This window comes from Cydia strobilella, chromosome Z, assembly GCF_947568885.1.
Source record: "Cydia strobilella chromosome Z, ilCydStro3.1, whole genome shotgun sequence".
NCBI classification, from domain to species: domain Eukaryota; kingdom Metazoa; phylum Arthropoda; class Insecta; order Lepidoptera; family Tortricidae; genus Cydia; species Cydia strobilella.
In genome coordinates, this window is record NC_086068.1 from 27340318 (window position 1) to 27364506 (window position 24189).

A 24189-nucleotide genomic window follows, 5' to 3' on the forward strand; every position below is an offset into this window, starting at 1 on the left:
TTCTAATGCATGTTCTATAAGACAGAAACAATTGTAAATATTAAAACATTGTACTATTATTACCTAAATATCGTTATTTACGATTATTTGTGTATCGTATATTTATAAAAACAATATCGAATGTTGCCTTTGGAAACTTAAAACATTCTTGCATTAAGAAAATACGCCTCTTCTTTGACAGGCGTTCCGTTCCATTCAGACAACTTATTAAGAACGGTTTTTCAACATTAAAAAATAAACGTGTTATAATACTTTTCTCAAACATGCTATGTAATATTGATATTACGTTATTATTATATTAGGCTGGGAAGTATCACGTTTCAGGCGCGGCTAGACGAGAGGTCTGTAATAAAATTTCATACAAAGTTGCAGGCCTAGGCCGGGAAGTAGCTTTTTTTTAATTTTTATTTCACATATAATTGTGGCACAGCATCATGGCATTCAGCCATTAAAAAAATTATTAGCAATATTTGCTTTTTGGTTCGTTTATGACATTCTGCCAATACACCTATAAAAAAAAAAAACATTTTTTTTAAACCTGACTTGGGCTCTATGGCACTAGGGCCATTAGATCGGTAGGACTGTGTGGGGAGATGGTAGCCTGGGGAAAATCCAGGACCCTATATTAATCGTTTAAGAAAAGCACTATACATACATCGGCGTGAAAACGGGTTGTCGGCCTCATAACTATCCGGCCTCACTACGTTCGGCCGTATATTCTATTCGGCCGGCAACCCCTTCCTTCCCGGCCTCTGTAGTAACGTACTATTTCTCAAACATGCTATGTAATATTAATATTACGTTCTTTATATTAGGCTGGGAAGTATCACGTTTCAGGCGCGGCTAGACGAGAGGTCTGTAATGAAATTTCATACAAAGTTGCAGGCCTAGGCCGGGAAGAGGCTTTTTTTTAATTTCTACTTCACATATAATTGTGGCACAGCATCATGGCATTCAGCCATTAAAAAAAACTATAAGCAATATTTGCTTTTTGGTTCGTTTGTTACGTGTCGATAAGGTAATTGAAACAACGGTCACTAACGTTTTAACACAAAGATTATTTTATTCACTATAAATACACTATTTATCCTAAATAAACCTAACGAATTAACTTAAATTATAAATAAGTGGGCGCCAGGTGAAATTAAGGGCCTGGCCACATGTACGCGGTGCGACGTCGCCGACGCAACGCGGCGCGTTTTGCGGTGCCGCCGCCGCAACGCAGAAATCTGCGACGCCGCTCGCCGCAACGCAAAATCTGGCGGTGCGTCGTGCGACGCCGCGCGCGGTACCGCAAAACGGTGCGCGGCGCCCCCCGCCGCAACGCAAAATCTTGCGGTGCGTCGTGCGTCGCCGCGCGCGGTGTCGCAAAGCGTTGCGCGTCGCCGCGCGCGGTGCCGCCCGCCGCAACGCAAAAATTTGGCGGTGCGACTTGCGGTGCCGCGTCCGTCGTCGCGGCACCGCATGCGGCGCCGCGCTGCATAAGTAGTAAAGAATTCGACTACCAGTGTTTGGCTGTTATTAAGAAGGCGCAGAAATAAGAAGCAATTGAAAAGAAAATTTTGGGTAAACCCATGTCTTCATGTCATGAATGAAGATGGATATCATTTCAAAAGAAAATACGAGGCATTGAAGATGACTGAAAATAAATTTTATAACTATTTTCGAATGTCTGTGCCATGTTTTGAAGAACTTTTAAGCAAAATATCGCCTCTAATAAAGAAGAAACACATATTTAGAAGACCCGTTGGGCCTCTGGAGATGTTGGGAATAACAATAAGGTAAGAAATCATAACTATTTTTGTATGTAAATTATTTTTATTCTCTAGACCATAATTATTAGGTAATTATAAATAGGTAAATATAAAAAAACATGTAGGTATATGTCTTTTTGCAAAATCAACATGATATAAGATTGCCTTTGTTAGGTATATAAAATATGTTTATACTTGTAGCTAACTAAATCGACAACTTTTATTTTTAAATCATCATTTTTTATATACCTGCTAACATGACTATAATTATTTTTTTTTTTTAATTTTTTTGTATAATTGTTTTACGAAAATCAAAAACTTCCATGAAATTACAGTGGAACCTCGATAAGGCGAATTCCTCGTTAACGCGAAATAAAATGCCAATGCCATTCCCTTTCCTTCATAGTCGAAAACCTCCATAACTCGAAATATTTAACCTCACAAGACGAAGTCACCAACTATTCCCTTCACGACTATAACTCGAAAAAGATATAAAGATTTTACTTTCTCCGTTTCTACAATTACGCCTCTTTAACACTAATAATTTTTCGTGCGTTTTACCTCTGTAACTCAAAACCTCTTTAAAACGAACAAAAACCCACAAGAACCTCTCTAAGTCGGTGTCCTCTACAAGAGGAATCCTCTTCGTTAGCACGTATTTTTTGGCATTTCCCATGAGATTCGTGCTATCGAGGTTCCACTATATAATTATAACTGTAATCGTTAGGTACAGAAAATCACAACTATGTAGTTTATAATTCTAAAAATAAAACCACCACCATTTTACAAAAGCTTAAGTATAATTAAATAATTATACAAATTTGTAATCACAATTAAGTCAACGTTCCATAAATAATAATATACTATAGATAGGTATATATTTTTTAAATCAACAATATGGTTCTAATGATTACTTACTAATTCACCAACTGTCATACAGGCTTAATATATCTTAGAAAAAATCAACAACAATCACAAACAGCTTTACTTACAAGTCAACATTCCAAAAATAATTTACACGCCTTTAGAGATAATGACAATCAGGTCGTGTTCTAAAATTCTAAAATTAATACCGCCACCATTTTACAAAATAATATTTTTTTCTTTTTTTTAATACTTAATACGAAAGTGGAGGACCCGCGCGAAATCGCCGTTTCATACAAACGTGTAGTCCTGATTTTCCTCTCTGGTTATTAACATTGTTGAAAATATTTTGACACAATTTGTTGTATAGCTAATATATATACATTATAAATATTTTCCATAATGTTAATATCTAGAGAGGAAAATGGGGAGTACGTTTGTATGGATTAGCGGCCGACCCCTTTGCTCTTGAGTATATTTTAATAATTTTGCAAATCTGTAATTACAATTTGAATATATGTATATTATATAAATCAACTATCGCTTATATAAATATGGCTATAATGAATACTTGCTAATTCACCAACTTTCATACAGGCTTAATATAGGTATCTTAGAAAAAAATCAACAGTTTTCAATGTTTTCATATAGGTACAGTCGAGTTCACAAACATTTTTACAAGTAAACATTCGAAAAATAATAATATTATATAAGTATATATCTTATAAAAATCAACAATCGTTTATATAAATATGGCTATAATAATTACTTACTAATTCACCAACTTTCATATTAGAAAAAAAATACAGTTTTCATATAGGTACAGTCGAGTCCACAAACATCTTTACAAGTCAACATCCAAAAATAATTTACACGCCTCTAAGACAATGACAATCAGGTTGTGGGGGTGGTAATTTTGTGTAGGTTATATTATTTTACTACTACAAAAAAATCACCATTTTTATATAAACAACTAAGTTTTAATAAAATAAAATTTTAGTCAAAGTACGTACCTACTTTATTAGTATTATATATGTGCGTGTGCGTTGTATGTGTGTGTGTGTGTGGTTATAGGTTTTCAAAGATAATTTTACAAGATACTCAAAAAGGCTTGAAAGCTTAAATAAATCGGGCGCTGGTGCGACGAGAGTAAAAGAATACCATTTCTACAAGCAACTAATGTTTAAAAAAAAATGCTGCAAATGCTGACTCGAGCATAGTCGAGGACCAAGAAAGTGACGAAGATGGCCAGACAAATGAAACTACAAGCAGATCTCGGTACCAGCCTTGTTCTCGGAAAAGGAAAACGACCGACCAATTTGAGTCCGACATACTTCAGGCCTTAAGGCCGTTCCGTCGGTTTGCCGCTGTCTCTGTCACATTTCGCAAGAAAGAACGGGAAAGATCATGCGCGCCAAGTGTCAATTTTGATCGAATTTTGTCGATTTTTATTTATTTTAAAAACGTTACCCTACAATATCGAAATTCGAAAGCTATGAAATTATTACTTAAGTTAAGATTGTTTTTTCTTCTTTTTTTATTTATAGTATCACATAATAAATAACCGAGTAAAGTTGGATTAAAAGTCCGAGTTAGAGGTTACTTTGGGAATTAATTGTATCGAGCGAAGTGTCATAATTCGTGTATCGGAAGCTATGATATTAAAGATAATATAGTCAAGAACTACATATATTTTTTCCACATCTACGAATATCAACGCCTCTTAGAAAAACAGGATCATATAAGGAGATTTTTCGCCTTCTGGCTCAGGGAACCGCCTTAAAAGAGACAGAAAATAGGCATCTGTCGTTTTTCAAATCTATTTTACCGTCGCTAAACAAATTAGACGATCATCAAGCTTTAATATATCAAAGTCGCGTCTTACAGGCTACAGGCCCTTACTGATCTCCACCAACCATCACCAAATAGTTACCATAGTTCAACTCAAAATAGTTACCAAAGATCTTACCAAGTCCACTCATCTTACCAAGATGGTTACCCAAGACCCCACTCGTCAGCATACGATTCTGGTTACCAAAGAACCCAACAAACATTTAATAATTATCCACCAACAGTCCCATCATCATCAGGTCCTTATTATTTACAAACACCTGTCGAACCAGTGACCAACGAAAGCGACAAACAATCAAACAAGTCAAATGAATCTGAATTTGACTTTTCATATTACAAAAAAGGAAGCACATATATAAAACTAATAAAGTAGGTACGTACTTTGACTAAAATTTGATTTTATTAAAACTTAGTTGTTTACATAAAAATGGTGATTTTTTTGTAGTAGTAAAATAATATAATCTACGTATTATACTACACAAAATTACCACCCCCACAACCTGATTGTCATTGTCTTAGAGGCGTGTAAATTATTTTTGGATGTTGACTTGTAAAGATGTTTGTGGACTCGACTGTACCTATATGAAAACTGTATTTTTTTTCTAATATGAAAGTTGGTGAATTAGTAAGTAATTATTATAGCCATATTTATATAAACGATTGTTGATTTTTATAAGATATATACCTATATAATATTATTAATTTTCGAATGTTTACTTGTAAAAATGTTTGTGAACTCGACTGTACCTATATGAAAACATTGAAAACTGTTGATTTTTTTCTAAGATACCTATATTAAGCCTGTATGAAAGATAAGCGATAGTTGATTTATATAATATACATATATTCAAATTGTAATTACAGATTTGCAAAATTATTAAAATATACTCAAAAGCAAAGGGGTCGGCCGCTAATCCATACAAACGTACTCCCCATTTTCCTCTCTAGATATTAACATTATGGAAAATATTTATAATGTATATATATTAGCTATACAACAAATTGTGTCAAAATATTTTCAACAATGTTAATAACCAGAGAGGAAAATCAGGACTACACGTTTGTATGAAACGGCGATTTCGCGCGGGTCCTCCACTTTCGTATTAAGTATTAAAAAAAAGAAAAAAATATTATTTTGTAAAATGGTGGCGGTATTAATTTTAGAATTTTAGAACACGACCTGATTGTCATTATCTCTAAAGACGTGTAAATTATTTTTGGAATGTTGACTTGTAAGTAAAGCTGTTTGTGATTGTTGTTGATTTTTTCTAAGATATATTAAGCCTGTATGACAGTTGGTGAATTAGTGAGTAATCATTAGAACCATATTGTTGATTTAAAAAATATATACCTATCTATAGTATATTATTATTTATGGAACGTTGACTTAATTGTGATTACAAATTTGTATAATTATTTAATTATACTTAAGCTTTTGTAAAATGGTGGTGGTATTATTTTTAGAATTATAAACTACATAGTTGTGATTGTCTGTACCTAACGATTACAGTTATATATAGTGGAACCTCGATAGCACGAATCTCATGGGAAATGCCAAAAAATACGTGCTAACGAAGAGGATTTCTCTTGTAGAGGACACCGACTTAGAGAGGTTCTTGTAGGTTTTTGTTCGTTTTAAAGAGGTTTCGAGTTACAGAGGTAAAACGCACGAAAAATTATTAGTGTTAAAGAGGCGTAATTGTAGAAACGGAGAAAGTAAAATCTTTATATCTTTTTCGAGTTATAGTCGTGAAGGGAATAGTTGGTGACTTCGTCTTGTGAGGTTAAATATTTCGAGTTATGGAGGTTTTCGACTATGAAGCAAAGGGAATGGCATTGGCATTTTATTTCGCGTTAACGAGGAATTCGCCTTATCGAGGTTCCACTGTAATTTCATGGAAGTTTTTGATTTTCGTAAAACAATTATACAAAAAAAATAAAAAAATAAAAGTTAATTATAGTCATGTTAGCAGGTATATAAAAAATGATGATTTAAAAATAAAAGTTGTCGATTTAATTAGCCACAAGTATAAACCTATTTTATATACCTAACAAAGGCAATCTTATATCATGTTGATTTTGCAAAAAGACCTACATGTTTTTTTATATTTACCTATTTATAATTACCGAATAATTATGGTCTAAAGATTAAAAACAATTTACATACAAAAATAGTTATGATTTCTTACTTTATTGTTATTCCCAACATCTCCAGAAGCCCAACGGGTCTTCTAAATATGTGTTTCTTCTTTATTAGAGGCGATATTTTGCTTAAAAGTTCTTCAAAACATGGCACAGACATTCGAAAATAGTTATAAAATTTATTTTCAGTCTTCTTCAATGCCTCGTATTTTCTTTTGAAATGATATCCATCTTCATTCATGACATGAAGACATGGGTTTACCCAAAATTTTCTTTTCAATTGCTTCTTATTTCTGCGCCTTCTTAATAACAGCCAAACACTGGTAGTCGAAGTCTTTACTACTTATGCAGCGCGGCGCCGCATGCGGTGCCGCGACGACGGACGCGGCACCGCAAGTCGCACCGCCAAATTTTTGCGTTGCGGCGGGCGGCACCGCGCGCGGCGACGCGCAACGCTTTGCGACACCGCGCGCGGCGACGCACGACGCACCGCAAGATTTTGCGTTGCGGCGGGGGGCGCCGCGCACCGTTTTGCGGTACCGCGCGCGGCGTCGCACGACGCACCGCCAGATTTTGCGTTGCGGCGAGCGGCGTCGCAGATTTCTGCGTTGCGGCGGCGGCACCGCAAAACGCGCCGCGTTGCGTCGGCGACGTCGCACCGCGTACATGTGGCCAGGCCCTTAGTCGGATGTTCGACGGGTATTCGTCCAAACCCTGCCAGTCTTTCTAGCTCAGTTAAAGTGTGTTCGTTAACAAAATTGTTGTAGCCGTATCTCAAGGGCGTTTCGGAAGGCTAAAATGAAATGAAATAACATTAAACTTGGCTGCCCATTAATGACATTAACAAACTGTCTAAATTGAGATCCTTATGTATAACACTTACCCCTCTCGTAGATATTTCGGCACTTTAAATAACAAAACAAAACTTCGTCACTGCCACTGACGGAATGTCCAGAATTTACTCAATAACAATTATAGATTTCGGAAATTCGTTACATTTTAAATTCTTAATCACCAGGTACAGTGGCGGACATGACCACTTTGTCGGCCGTTACCAGCTCAAGTGTCAATATATTTTACAACCAGATTTTAAAATCTAAATTATAAAATAGAAACAACTTGGAAAAAGTTAACCCGCTCTGGGATTCGATCTCAGACCTTCATCTCTGTAGGCAGAGCGTCGCCCATTGAGCTACGGATACAGTTAATCACATCTCCGAAATAGGCGATCAGTTTCGGCACACGACCGTGCAAGCTATAATACGTCATAACTGACCGACCCTACGGTCTATTTTCAAATGTCAACACTTTAACATAACACGTTTATGACATTCTGCCAATACGACTAAAAAAAAACATTTTTTTTTAATCTGACTTGGGCTCTATGGCACTAGGGCCATTAGAGCGGTAGGACTGTGTAGGGGGATGGTAGCCTGGGGAAAATCCAGGACCCTATATTAATCGTTTGAGAAAAGCACTATACATACATCGGCGTGAAAACGGGTTGTCGGCCTCATAACTATCCGGCCTCACTACGTTCGGCCGTATATTCTATTCGGCCGGCAACCCCTTCCTTCTCGGCCTCTGTAATAATGTACTATTCAATCCCAGCGGCGGCTCAACGGCTGGTCGCGACTCGTGGCCCGTGAAATGACGATGCCCAACATGGCCATGAAACCGCCTCTAGCGGCGGGGCGGTAGACCGCCGCGATTGGAATGCTTGGACGATTTCAGGGTTAAATTTATGCAGGACTTTGAGTAAATGTAACTTCAACTCAGCAAAACCAATGTATATTAATTTGTATAAAAGCTACCAACATACAGTTATTTTCATTATAAATTAATAAAAAAACTAGTGATATACATGACCAGATTAGTGAGAAAGTCGTCTTATGTCTACACTAACAGGTACAGGATTTCATAGAATACTTGATTAAGAGATTTATTTTTCAGTCACAACAATAATGAGGTAAAAAAGCACAAAATTCTATGATTTCACACAGTTTATAGGTACCTACTTAGATATCATTAAAGTAATACAATTGAATACAAGAAGGTAGCTACGACTACGACTACATCATTTTATATGTAAGTACAATGTCAAAAAAGCCATCACTCTGGATAACGCCTATTTGCGTTATCCAGAGTGATGGCTTTTACAACCGGATTAAGTCTCACCTCGAAATCCTTCCAAAGATATGAAATTTGGTATGTATGTTAATTAAAGGTTTCTTTTTCATGTCCACACTATTTGACATTTGGGGACCTCGAGGAATCGCAGCCATCTTGGAAAATGTGTACCATCCTGGAGAAATTTGCGGTTTACTCTAAATATACGTTCTCTATGAAAATATGGTGTAAACAGGTTGTGAAGGGCAAGAGGAATCTACCAATATGTCGTTTAAAAAAATCCGTCCTGTATCCTGAGCTACAGGATGTACTGATTTTCAGTATTTAAACCCATAACCCTACTTTCTGTTTAAGTCGCAGTCGAGTAAAATGTTGATATTGGAGTAGAACGTGTACAAATGTATAGACAAAAGTGGAATCCATATTCCTCCAAGTTTCATATTAAGAGAATATCCCCTGAAAGGGTATAAGCGCTAAATCTGGATTCAGCTATTATTTTCTATAACAAGATGTATTTTTTCCGCAAAGTTATCTAGGACTTATTTGTGTAGAATTTAATAAGCTTTAATGTTGCCTTACACCATATTTTCATAGAGAACGTATATTTAGAGTAAAACGCAAATTTCTCCAGGATGGTACACATTTTCCAAGATGGCTGCGATTCCTCGAGGTCCCCAAATGTCAAATAGTGTGGACATGGAAAAGAGACCTTTAATTAACATACATACCAAATTTTATAACTGGAAGGATTTCGAGGTGAGACTTAATCCGATTGTACTAATAAGGGGGGTCCCGTAAACGTAACATTATAATCATAATAATTATGGCGATTTTATTTAGCTATTATAGATACTAGTCTAGAAGCTATTGATCGTTTTTAAAACTCTTGCTTACAATCCTTTATCTCTCTGTTTATCCCCACAATCCCTTAAAACATGTATTTTTTCATTTCCTTTTATAAATCAACGCTTTCTTTTACTTCATAGGCGTCATAACGATAGGGTAAATAGGTGAACATTTTTTAGTATAATAGTAAATATATGTGCCATTTTCAACTAAAAGGGTACTTATTGTCGGTTGTCAATAAGGCGCTATTTCCATATAGCTTGAGTTTGAAATCAACTTTACCGATCATCGACAATGTGGCACCAAAGACTATATAACTCCGTATAAGATGAATAAAGTGTAAGCAAAAAAGTGCCTCGGAAATCAAGAAAATTTGATTCTAGCACAGATGGCGCTACCACCAATACCTTTGGCCTATTATCGTTTAAATGGCGTTGACGGTTTCGTGTTTTATTGAACAATTTTAACACATATCAGTTAAAGAACATGGGACAAAATCATATAAAAATAATAAATAAAAATAAAAAAATCATTTATCCATACATATATATATATATATATATATATGTCGGAGCGAGACTCCAGAAGGACACATTGCAGCGTTACATTTCAGTTTTAGACGCCTGTATACAATCGATTAGCAAAGTGTTGCTTGCTATGTATTACTTAGTTGATAATGTAATTTATCGAGTTATGTAGAGAGTAACGCCATCTATTGGCATTCTTGTTGAAATAAGATTAGGTACAGGCTTCGGAACGTCAAGCGGTTTAGCTTGCGTGAAGTTAGGTACGAGTTGGCAGTTTTGTTGGTAACTGGTCAAGCAAGTTGGCCTACATTCATTTTGGTGGGAGCGATTAGGCTCCGCCGCTCCGCGGCATTTATTCGAGGATTCTCGATCGGACCGTGCTAGATATCGGACGTTAACCAACCTCGTGCCTAAACTCACTGCGTTCCTGAAGGCTTATACCTGAGGGATTATTGTGAAAGCTTATAGATTCCAACATTATTTAATCATTTAGCTAAGTGTTTTATCCCGAGTGTTAATTTGATTTCTTATGAGTCATTAGAGATTTACTATTGTAAAAATTAGAAAATAAGTGTTGTTTTGAAAAGATATGTCCCGCCGAGTTTGTTGCCGGTCCCATATAGGGTTAAATCTTCTCGGGTCAAGAGGTGTACGGTTGGAACCGGAATAGCTTTGTTTGACGTTCATATAATCGCATTGTAATATGCCTACCTACTTGAATAAAGATTTGAACGTTACAAGTGATTTTGTTATTTCAAATTAAATTGTCTTTCATTGCAAGCGTGACTAGTTATTTTTATGATTCAGTACGAAAGTATAGTAGGCACTAGGTTGATGAGTCCGTAGTATTATTTCATACACTGGTAGCAGTGGTAGTATACTATTTAGCTGTGTAGGCATACATCGATGTAAGGTGAGTTCGGCAAAGTTACGGACATCGGGTAAGATCGTATGATTCAAATTTCCGCCTATTGTGGGGTATTTTTTTAATGCTGGCAAGGTGATGCGATGCGCAATTTTGTTCCGCACCCCTCTTCAGTCCGCACTTGTTGCTCTGACAGACTAGACGCGTGTTTTGTGCCGTTAAGTAGAAAAGTTCAAAAAATGTGTTTTTATTTTCCATCCGGATATACCCTCCGCCAGTTTTTTTGGAATAACTGGTAAGTTTAAGCGTTATTTGTTTCTTTTACAGATTGCATGTTATTTTTATTAAATTTGTGACAAATCTGTATATTTGGAATTCTGATACGATGCCTGTAGGCCAAGATCCGGTCTTACCCGAAGTGGTAAAAGATCGGATGCAAATCATCCGATCTTAAATTCTCAGGAATGCTCAAACTTTATACGTGTCACCACGATGCTTGATTAAATTTCTCTAACAGACGTATATAGTGGTGTTTTTTTTTATATAACCGCAAATTACAATCTAAGCGTCTAATATTGCACACTTAAGGTAACTGATCTCTTTATGAATAAATAATTATAAATATTTTTATTTACCTATCTGCTGTAATTATGAAGAGGTAGGTTTATTTTTTTGTTGATTATTATTATTATTTTAATAATGTTAAAGAAATATAATGGTTTCTTGAAATATTATTGTTGTGTTGATTAATCAATTCTTACTTGGTTTAAAATGTGTGCTTATCAAAGCGAATTGGCCTGTTTGTAAGATCGAGATATGTTTTCTCACACGAAATCATACTCGTAGTTATGTGAGATGGCGTTGGAAAGTTTATTAAGTACCTATAGACTGATATTACTGCAATTGATTAAGTTTTGGTCGTATTAATTCCTCCACTTTCATATTATTTTACCCTTATGTCCTATTTTATCACCCTCTTTCAACCTACCGCGCTTAAGGTGTCAATGAACCTACGTGGTTCATTGACCCACATGGGTTCATTGACCCCACACCTAAAAGTTTGACAACCACAACTTCTTGAAAATTGAGCGCATGGTGTAAGATCGGACGGAAAAAATGCAAAAAAAAAGAAATGGGTCAGATATGATAGCCCGAATTACTGCTAGGCCAATTCTTCTATATATGAATCGGTGAGTAAAACCGGTTGTTTTGCAATGGTAAACTTTATGGTACCGGCAATAGGGCCGAACTTATAGGCCCGTCCGTTCTTACACCACCAGGTAAAAAAAGAATGCTGTCAATTTATTTTGTTTCCTATATTTAAACACTCATTACACGCTCACTATGACGTTTAGAAAGATAATAAAATTCAATTATATAGAGCATTTCATTATTATCAATTCTGTACTTAAATCATGTCCGTACCCTATCCAAAAGCTGAGAAAAAAAAAAAAAACAACATCATCTCAACCCACCTAAAATCGTCCGAAACTTAGCCGAACTCACCTTACTGCGCCCACTACCGCCACCGCTATAGGCCACCACCACGCCCCCATGTCCACGACATATATATACAGGGTGAAAAGGCACGACGACCCTTTCCGCAAAAGGGGGATTGTTTGGATTTAGTACTGTATTTCTTCTAAAGAAACGGCTCATATTCGTAACCGTTTTGAAGTTATAGGCAGTTAACTCTGCTCTGGGACATGAGTATAAAATGAACCATATAAGGCAACAAATAACCCGACCAAATTAAGTAGGTTGTTTTTGGTAGTATTTCGGTGTATGGTGGCGCCGCCTAATTACTGTTTTTTGATGGACACTTTTCATACATAGAGATTTGGCTCCTTTATATAGTCTCCATACAGTTAACTTTTAATGCAAAATACTGCTAGTGACAACCCTCATTAGGTTCAGTAACATATATGGTTATATCCTCTTTGCTTAGAACTACTAATATCTGTGACCCAGACATTTCAGTGCAGGTGACAGATTTGACGTGCGGTCTGCAGCCGCAGTTGCAATAATACACTAAGGTCTTCCGGTTCGAGCGCCATCTTGATAGTTAGCATCGTGATTAATTACTTTGTTTTTTGCTTATTAATATTGTTTAAAGTGTAATATCGATAGCTTATTATACAGTAAACTAATGTGGTAGTGTGCAGTGAATGGAGAATTAATTTTGAAGCGCGTTTAACCACCATCTTGGAGTCAACGGCCGGTAGTCCACGTGCTTCTTGTAAAGACTAGCTATCGATTTACAAGAGCTAACAAATCACCGTACACTGTCTTGTACAACCGTACAATTTTTGTCGTTTGTAAACCTCTCAATACCTTGATACTGGCGAAATAGTCCCACTGGGCTGAAGCCATAATTTTAAAAGAAGAAGAAGAAGAATAATACACTAAATACGCAAAAATGGCCATGCTACGTGCAGTCGGGCTTGTCATTAATTTTACTATGGAAATTGACAATAACACCGACGTGTCGGAGCAGTAGTGCAGCTGCGGTCGGGAAAACGTTGATTTCCATATTACGTGCAGTCGATATCGTCATTCATTTTACTATGGAAATTGACAATAACACCGACGCGTTCAGGCCGCTGCAGTAGTGTCGGAGCAGTAATGCAGCTGCGGTTGGAAATGGACTGTCACCTTTACCCGCGATAAAACCGTGACGCAAATAAATTGCAAATTACGCGAAGAAACCTTTTTTCAAAATGCCCTTGGGAGCCCGCGATTACCTAAATTTGCTTATGTTATACGGGAAGTTTATATTCTGTTAACGAAGTGCGGCTAGCGCTGAACGACGAATTCGGAGATAGATGAATCGGCCGGTTTGGACCGCATCGTTGGCCGCCAAGATCTCAGGATCTGTCGCCTTTGGGGGACTATCAAGGATATAGTGTACAAAACGGAGTGTGACAACGCCGAAGAAATGTGGCAAAGGTTAACCATTGCTTTCGCCAGCCTGCGCCGTAGAAACGTTCGAGAGCGAATATTAGCAAAGCCGGCAGTACGAGTATGACAGATGAAACGCACTACTAACTGTTTTAACTATTAAAATTTGATTAATATGAAAGTTTCTTTTTTTTCTCGCGTGTGTTGAAAAACGTCGTATGAAACGCGTGTGCATTGGTCATTACACACATCGGCTTTCTTATTGCGCGCTCGCTTACAGCTCGCCCGCACAATATCGCCTCGTGTGTAATGACCAACTTAGCACACTTGTATCATAATGTACTATTGTAAACTTAAGTGTCACATTACACTTACATGTACGTAGATAGTACGTAGTAATAGTAGGGTTGTCACTAAGATTGCTCGAAACAAAAATCTAAACATTACGAATCGATTCTCCATCACTTAAACTAACCCCCCTTTGCGCGAAGGATCGTCTTGTTTTTCCACCCTGTATATATATATGTTTTGATAATTTTTTTAGTCATAATCGTGTGTCGATAAATGGCAGTAAATTTACTGTGACTACAACATTTACTATGACAGTACCCCTCTATCCTATATATTCTTCCTTTCCTACCTTTTGGTTGAAAACGTCACAATTATGAAACTATATATAAAGGTACCTAAAAATAGGTGAACTATAATAGCAGCTGGCTGGAATACCTAACTAAGATTAGGGTGAAAGCTGGAAGTACCTGGCTAAAGTAGAATGAAATATACCTACTTTAGATTCGATGATATAACAGAAAAATGTACTTCTGCAGAATTAAAAAAACAATGCTTCTTGAGCATGTACAATCGCAGACATTCCCGGTGACCCACCCTAAAAAAAACCCTTATGTACTAGTTCATGCAAAATAAAACGATTTATGGATTTTTTTACGCTTGGCATTTGGTAAATAGGCAATGTATACGAATATTCTGCACATCATTTTGAAGCTCGATATGTCTGTTAAATTAAAAAAGTAAACTGCACATAAAACTGTTACCCGACTGCGACTTAGTGGTATAATTCTGAAAGTCGATTTTGTATGGAAAAAATTACGAGTGCCTAAATAGTTACGAGCGGTAGTGTATACAACGTGCCCGTGATCATATTTAAAAACTAAAAAATATCTTATATACTTTTTTGGATTTCGCCTAGTTTCAGAGTTAAAACCAGATAAAAAATAACTCGCGCACCGAGGGTTCCGTAGAAACTAAATTTTCTCATGTAACTATAATCACGAAAGACTTTTGACCAGAATCATAAGTAATAAGCGTAATTGTGTATAGCCCCATCTATCGGCAAATTGGTTAACTAATTTGCGCGACCTGTATGTATGTTGGTTTGTCTGGGATAATTCTTTATCATGTGAACCGATTTCAAAAAAAAAATATTTGAAAGAAGGTGGCTGAAGGCTGGAAGGTGGGAAGGTGGCAAAGGGGCTTAAATTGCAAATTAAATTACAAAATCGTACACCTTGAACAGGTGTACGATTTTGTCCCGGTTACCGTCGAGACGGCTGGGCCTTGGTGTGCCGAGGCCAAAGCCTTTATTAAGGACTAGCTGTGCCCGCGGCTTCGCCTGCGTGGAATTCGGTCTGTGTCAGTAAGCGGCTAATTCACCCCTAATTTATCTCCCTCTCCCCTGGAGGCGGAACTTTAAGTAAAGTTGAGAGATGTATACGCTAGAGGACTGTAGTCCAGATAAAATATTTTACAATTAGGTACCACTAAATAAAACTACACTCCAAAATCAATTTTTTTGCCCTTATTCAAATTTTTGACGTGATTTAAACGACAGAGTAGTAGGTGTATATCGAACGCTACAGTATCATTTTTGTATTTTTACGTCCTTGACTGTACCTATCCAAATCATAATATGTCCATGGCAAATATCATCCAAAGCGAAGCGACCTGCCTGGCTAGAGCGCCACTGAGTCTCACCGTGGTCTTTCTCAGACTCCTAAGACCGTGCCCCTTGTAGCCTCAATGCGTTGCGAGACTTTCGCGAAAGATTATATTTTTATCCGGGAAGGCATGGTAACGGGTACACTACATAATTCCGATAATTTTTATTTCGAATTTTAGAATGTCGAATTTTATAATTCCGATTTTAAATGCTCGATCCATCAAAATTCCGACTGTTGTAATTACGAATGATGAAAATCACGAAGATTTATATTTCCAAAAAAATATTGAAAATTCCGAACTACATAATTCCGATTATAACTGTTGGGGATAGGGTCTCGCGCCGCGGCGAAATGGTAAACACGTTAGAACGTTTAACTGGTTATATTTCGAAAAACACACACAATACGTACACAAAATAGAGACCCGAAAAAATACAACTGTGTGTACGTGCGCTCGCGCGGATAGCATGGACCGACTGGTCATACAGCGCACATAGACATACAAAACCAGAATGGCGGCTCGCGGCCACCGTTAAAACTACCCTTAACAATACAAAATAATAAAATATGAGCACGTCGCTAACATTTCCCCACCCTGAGTGCTGACTCAGCACTCGATACCTACTGGAATACGAGCGACGCGCGAAGCAGAACGTTTCAGGGTTCCAGACTTAGTTTTTACCTCGACCACCCTTATGCGACCGTCTCTGCCAGGGTAGGCTTGCTGGATAACGCCTTTCATCCACACGTTCCTCTGCGCAGCGGGATCTACAATGAGAACAAAATCACCTACCTGTAGTGGCTTTTGCTCTTGGGTCCATTTGGTTCTCGGTATGAGGTCTGGCAAAATCTCCTTGACCCACCGTGTCCAGTACATGTCGGCAAGTCTCTGAGATTTACGCCACTGCTTTCGAGAGAAGAGATCGGAGTCATCGAAGTTCCCCACGACAGGTAAGTTTGGCGCTTGCCCCATAATCAGAAAATGATTAGGTGTAAGCGTCTCCTCGCTGCCAGGCTCAACGGACACATGGGTTAGCGGACGCCCGTTCACCATGTTCTCCACCTCCGTCATCAAGGTAGAAAGTACCTCGTCTCTAGGGGCGCGCTCCTTCAGGATTACCTTCAACGACGTCTTCACACTCCTAATCAGACGTTCCCACGCCCCACCCCAATGGGGGCTGGCGGGGGGAATAAAAGTCCATTGTACTCCGCAATTAACACCTTTGTTTTTCAGGTCCTCTACATCCAGTTCCTGCAGTGATCTTTTTAACTCCGTGTCAGCGCCGCGTAAGTTTGTCCCATTGTCAGAGAATAGGTACTTAGGCCAGCCACGTCTCGCCGCCATACGCCGAAGAGCCATGATCAGCGAGTCCGAGGTAAGTGAATGAACCAGTTCCAGGTGTATCGCCCGCAGCGTGAGACAAGTGAACAGTACGCCATATCTCAGTTCGTGGCGTCTCCCGACTGTCACCTCCATCGGCCCGAACAGGTCAAGGCCACAGTACGTGAAGGGACGCTGGTGATGCGCAAGGCGTGCCTCCGGTAAGTTACCCATTCTAGGTACCTCAGGTTTTGCCTTCTTAATGCGACAAAACATACAACCGGCTACTACAGATTTCACTGTCGGGCGTAATTTAAATAGCCAGTACTTTTGTTTCAGATCATTCACGACTCCCTCGTGGTTGCCATGCGCGTACTTCTCGTGATAACTTCTGACCAGCAGTCTAGACACCGCATGCTTGCCGTCCAATATAATAGGCCTCTTTGTTTCCAGCGCAACATCTGTTGCGGCATCTATACGGCCACTGCATCGGAGAAGTCCATTTTCATCTAAAAACGGCGATAAATGACGGAGTTTACTGCTGCGGCCCAAAACGTTGTCATTCTTTATGGCGGCTACGTCGTCACCGAATGACTCGTGCTGCGCTTGTTTTATCAGCAGTTGCTCAGCTCGCACCATCAGCGCGCAGTCTATGTCCGCAGAACGATGTTTGCATCTCTCAATAAATTTTAAAACAGCTGCCGTCGCCCTCTGCAAGCGCAGCCATGAAGAGAATCGCGTAGCGTCCGGCACAGGTAAGTAATCACTTTCTCTATGAACTATATTAATATACTCTAAAGTAAGTTCATTTATTTCAGGGCTCCCTGTATCACTCGGCCAGTGCGATTCGTCGGCGTGAAGAAACTCCGGACCATAAAGCCACTCGTTCTTAAATATGGAGTCATCGTAAACCTCTCTTGTAGCTACATCAGCGATGTTTAACTTCGTAGGTATGTAACGCCATTCATTAACGCGCGACAACTCGTCTATTTCGCCCAGCCGGTTTGCGATGAATATATTGTAGCTGCGAGTATCATTCCGGAGCCAATGCAAAACACACGCCGAGTCGCACCAGAAGTACCGTTGCGCTGTAGTTACCTTATGTTCGCGCAGCACGCTGTCGGCCAATCTCGCAGCCAGTAAAGCGCCTTGAAGTTCACATCTGTTTATAGTCAACGGTTTAACAGGTGTGACCTTGCATTTACTGGCAACAAAAGCTACGTATATCTGCCCATTTGTTTCCCATCTCCAATATGCTACAGCACACATAGCCTTTGAAGACGAATCCGAAAACAAATGCAGTTGTAAGTTATTATAATTATTTATAATACCTACGCTTGCAGCGATCGCGCTCGTAGTCGATTCCCGCCGGCCGCTCGAGTGCGGCGTAGCGGGAGGCGTAGCAGCCGTAGCGCTCGTCGTAGCACTGGTATTGTTCGCAGCGAGTGAGCCTCGCTCCGTCTCGCTCGCACCTATGGATGCTTTCTGATACCATCTAGGTATGCGAATGCGACCTATTAATTGTAATAAATCGAGCCACTTTACCCACCTAGTGTAAATATCGTCGGGAATTTCTTCATCCCAGCCGGTGGCCGATCGCCACGTATCCTGGAGCATGATTTTACCCTGTATGGTAAAAGGCGCCAAAAATCCAAATACATCAAAAATAGACATGACTACTTTTAACATAATCCTTTTAGTAGGCCTTTGGTGGCCTAAAACAATCTGCTCAGGAATACGTTTTAGAGATACGTCGAACCCCAACTCGTCCGTGGCCGGGAACCAGATGAGACCGAGCGTCCGCTCGCCCTCGAACTGCTGATCCATTTTAAACTTTACAGCAGCAGTACCGAGAGTTTCATTTGGCACGCTGTCGAGTACAGATGTACTGTTGCTCGTCCAATTGCGAATCTCGAACCCGCCTTCCGCGTGTATCTTTGATACTGTACGTACCATTTTTATTGCTGTCTCCTCGTCTGGCAAACTCTGAATGTAATCGTCTGCATAGTGAGAGTTGCAGATCGCGTCGACAGCGGCCGGCTCGGTGTGCTCGTGGCGCAGAGCATTTTTATTTTTAATAAACTGCGCGACAAACGGCGAGCATTTTGCACCGAATATTAGGGATGTCATTACGTACGTTTTGACGGGTTCCGTAGGGTTGTCCCGCCAAAGAAATCTCAGGGCGTCTTGATCTTGTGGGTGGATCTGGATGCGTAAAAACATATCTTTTATGTCTCCGGATACTGCGATACGATTTTCCCTAAAGCGCAGCATGATTCCCCATAGTGACGTCAGTAGATCCGGACCCTTGAGCAGATAGTCGTTTAAACACGAACCCGCCGAACTATCTGCTGCATCAAAGACCAGCCTTAACTTTTTTTTATTAGGGTTGTCAACGCCAAAGTGAGCCAAATGAAATGTCTTTGGCGTGCGCTGAGTGTCCAGTAGTTCCCTAGCAAAATTATTAGCAAATAAATGTTGTACTCGCTCGGCATACCTGTTAGCATATTCAGAGTCCCTGGCCATCTTGCGCTCGACTCCTTTTAGCCTTTTAAGAGCATGCGGCAGAGTGTCAGGCATCAAGCAGTCTGGATCCTTCCATGGTAAGCCCACGCGCCACCTGCCATTAATGAGTTGAGCGGTGCGCTCAAGGTGTTTGACGGCCCTAACGTCGTCCTTATTCTGGCGAGGCTTACCTGCCACTCCTGCGGAGTCCAGCTCGAACGCGCGTCGTACCTCTTCGTGCAAGTCCTGCAGCGCGCGCTGTTCGCCCAGGTTGCCCGCCGTCAGCGTGCCCACCAGCAGCGTGGAGTGAACCGGCCTAACGCCCGCGCCGCGCGTCGCTTCCGACACACGTATTTTACCATGAATACACCACCCTAAAGGAGAAAGTGTTGCGTACGGCTCATATAATTTACCTGACAATATTTTCAATGGCACAATTAAATGGTAATAATCCTGGCCAATTAAAATTTCTGGCTTAGTAAAAACTTTTTTAAATTCGCTCTGCATTGCATTTAAATATTGATATTTACTACAATCAACAAGAGATAAGTCTTGCTCAGGTAAACATAACTCATTAACACTCCGCGCCCTAATAGAATGAACCTTATTGTCTTTATCATAAAGTTCCAACTTCACCACCGTGCTATCACATGTTACGTCACTTTGTTCCCACGGACCGCACACCTGCATAGATTCGCGCCGCCCGGTTAGTCCTGCGCGCTGTGCTAATTTAGCACTTATTACCGTCACTGAAGAACAATCGTCGAGCATAGCACTACTTTCGATAACATTGCCGTTTTTTGCGCGAATACGTACGGGAACAGTTTTAAGTAGCACTCTGTTGCTACTTGCGGTGACACAGTTCACTACTTCCGGTGTAGGTACATCAGCTGATCGCGGCGTGGGTTCAGGGACCTCGCCGGCGCTCACCTCCTGACGGTTTTTGTTATCGAAGTGTAGAAGTCTGTGATGCGTCCCGCCGCAGTTGTCCTTATCGCACACCGGTGCCGGGCATGTTTCTCTCTCATGGCGTGAATCTAGGCATTTAAAGCATATTCCATTGCGTTTAACATACTGCCACCGCACTTTACGTAATGCCCGCTTGAATGGTTTACATTCGGACAGATTATGATTTGGCTGAGCGCGGCAAAAATGACACTTATCAGTCTGATCGATTTTCTTGCCACTTTGTCGTTCGGTTTGTAATAAAATAGCTTGCGGTCGAACGTTATCGTGTTGTTTTGACTTTTGTTGCTCGAATCGATGACCTTGTAGGTGTATATTAGCAGTAGTAGCTATCTTCACCGCTTCCGTATTTAGAAAATCGGACATAATGCTTAAGCGTGATTTAGTTCCGGCTTTGATTAACGGGTAACTAAAATCTGACCACTTAGACACGAGCACTGTGGGAAGTTTAGATATGAGTAGTGGGACAATACTTAATCCCTGGACGTACTCTTCGCGTCCCACCACTTTCACGGCTTCGACGAAGTTTTGTATCTTTACGGAAAAGTTTATAATATCTTTTTGGTACTCTGAAGACATAGGCGGCAGCTTTCTAATATCCTGCACGAGTTTGCTAATTATGCATTCCGGGTCACCGTGACGTAGCTCCAATGTAGCCATTATGCGTTCAGGGGAAGCAGCACTCATGAGCAGAGCTGATGCGGTTTCCTTGGCAGCTCCGCGCAGACACTTTCGCAGCCTCCAGAGGTTTTCTTTTGGACTAAAGTTGCACACGTCTGTTGACTCTTCGTACGCCTTCTTAAAATGCAGCCACTCAAGTGGATCTCCAGAATACTCAGGTAAATCCCGCGGCGTACAAATACGACTCAGTAAGTTGGCGTTTGGTTTATTGTGGACGGAGGCAACAGTCAGGTTCTTCACGGCAGCGGCCAGTAGCTGGATTGTCCCATCAGAGGAGCCGGCGACGGGTGCCGCCGACTGGTGCAGGTCGCCCGTATCTAGACCATCGAGGGGGGCGGGCTGCGACTTCTCCAGCTCTTTTTCGCTGTGTTCCATCCACTTTTCCACATTAGGACATGTACCATCCTCGCTAGCTTGTGAACTGTATGTATTACCATCTTCTAAATCGGCTAGGTCGGCCTCTAGCTCTTTATCTATAAGTTGCATCCTAATTTCAGCCTTTTTTCTTTCAGCCTCCAATTGTAACCTCTTCCTTTGTGCCAGCACAGACGACGACACTGACCGTTTTGATGCAGATTTGCATGAAACGGGTAATGGCGGCGGCGCGGATAACGGTTTCGACGCGCTGCACAATGGCGGTTGCACTTTGACCGGCGCGGCAAATAACTTAGGTTCCGATTTCACACCACTCATTTTAGGCGTTTGAAACTGGCTAGGTTCTGGCTGTTGTTCAGGCTGTTCTTCTGTCTTAGATGCGCTATCCTCCATCTGTAGCTGCTCGCGTTCTTTTCGTACGGTACGACGAGTTTTCACCATAACGGTACGCGGCGGCGTGTGGAACATGCGTAGATTCGGCTCGAAGACCACTTGTTGGGGATAGGGTCTCGCCGCGGCGAAATGGTGAACACGTTAGAACGTTTAACTGGTTATATTTCGAAAAACACACACAATACGTACACAAAATAGAGACCCGAAAAAATACAACTGTGTGTACGTGCGCTCGCGCGGATAGCATGGACCGACTGGTCATACAGCGCACATAGACATACAAAACCAGAATGGCGGCTCGCGGCCACCGTTAAAACTACCCTTAACAATACAAAATAATAAAATATGAGCACGTCGCTAACAATAACAATTCCGATGGTGGCAAACACCGAATTTAACAATTACGATTTTTGAAATCACGAATTCCGAATTGCCATTATTCCGAAATTTTAAATTCTGAACCACATAATTCCGATTATACCAATTCCGACAGTGACAAACGCCGTATTTAACATTTACGATTTTCAAAATCACGAATTCTGAATTGCCCTTATTCCGAATTGACGTGATTCCTATTTTAAATATCCCAAGTTTTCAATTTCCGAATAACGATATTCCGAATATATTGTTAGTCCGTTTTCTTGAGGGTCGCAGTTCTAACCTAACCTAATCCACTTTTCTGGCAACAGTTCGTTTTCTTGGGGGTCGCAGTTCTAACCTAACCTAACCTACTTTTCTGGCAACAGTTCGTTTTCTTGGGGGCCGCAGTTCTAACCTAACCTAACCCACTTCTGGCAACAGTTCGTTTTCTTGGGGGCCGCAGTTCTAACCTAACCTAACCCACTTCTGGCAACAGTTCGTTTTCTTGGGGGTCGCAGTTGTAACCTTTTCTTTCTTTTTTTTTTTCGTTGGAAAAATGCTTTAACCCTCGGGGGAGAAAGTGCGGATTATGTGGGACTCGGCAAAAGGCGCCACTACCCACTAAAAAACCAACGGTATGCCTGCGCGCCGCCAATGGGGCGTAGCCACGGGTTCTCTTAAGTACGCAACCGTGACCACGCCGGCGCCGCCCGCCACTACCACATGCAGCGGGCCCTTCTCTAGGGGGGGGGGGGGGGGGGCTAGAGAGGAACTTCTACCCCTGTCTCCACAGAAGGCGCGTGGGCACACCACGCGCGCCTTCTCTGTGAGGCCTTTGTAATGGGCAGCGGCGCGAGGGCGTCGCTCCCAGACCTCGCTAGGTGGGGGGAGGAGATGGGCATACGCCCTCCTCCGAGCCCCTGCGCGCTTGCGGCGGATCGGGTGCGAGGCTGGGTCGGCCTATGAATACCGAATTTTCTGAATTTTTGACCGAATTTTCTCAATTTCTGAATACCGAATTATTAAATTTCCGATCAGACAATGACTTTTCGGAATTTAGGAATTCGGAAAAAATATTTTCGGAAAAGTGTAAAATCGGAACTTTAAGCTTTCGGTCAAGTGACAATCGGATTTTGAGTTTTCGGAAATAGCACATTCGTGATTTTATTCCATCGTGTTTTTAAAAATCGTAATTTTGATATTTTTTCAAAGTTTCAAATTGCTACCTTAAAATAAGTCTTGAACCCCATACAAACTTTCATCCCCTTTTTAACCCCCTTAGGGGTGAAATTTACCAAATTTTTGTAGCCTGGCCGTGGATTTTTTTGACAGATTAGTAAAGTTTGCATCAAAATTCGTTCAGCCGTTTTCATTTGATGCGCGGTCAAATAAACAGACAAACAGACAAAAATTCTAAAAACTGTTGGAACGTGTTCTGTTATCGATTCTAAGTATCCCCAGCCAATTTTTCTTCGAATATCTTCCATGTACAGACTTTCGACCCTCTTCCGCTTTATTATATGTATAGATATAGGGCGACGCTTAAGGGAAAGGGGCGGCGACCCTCGCTCTGGTTCTTTCCTCGTCCAAAAGATATCCCTGGCCATTCAGCGAGGTAATGCCGCCAGTATTTTTGGCACATTTGGTCCGGGGGATAATCAGAGTGGGGGGTAATATTGTATTTGTTGTAATGTAGTTTTACTTTTTTGCATGAATTATTTTTATTAATAAAATTGTGTAAGAGCTGCTT

The 24189-nt window shown here is 40.3% G+C and overlaps 1 protein-coding gene across 1 annotated transcript; it reads right to left on the bottom strand.

Annotated features, from left to right (window-relative positions):
- Window positions 1-16445: 16445 nt before the first annotated feature.
- Window positions 16446-21083, bottom strand: LOC134754749 (uncharacterized). The gene has a single exon (XM_063691091.1). The coding sequence runs from the start codon at window positions 20994-20996 to the stop codon at window positions 16446-16448; it is 4551 nt and encodes a 1516-aa protein (XP_063547161.1). The 5' UTR covers window positions 20997-21083.
- Between the last annotated feature and the right edge of the window lie 3106 nt (window positions 21084-24189).

What these genes read in the sequence shown, in the direction of transcription:
- LOC134754749 (XM_063691091.1), bottom strand. Translation starts at nt 20,996, where the DNA reads ATGTCCGATTTTCTAAATACGGAAGCGGTGAAGATAGCTACTACTGCT.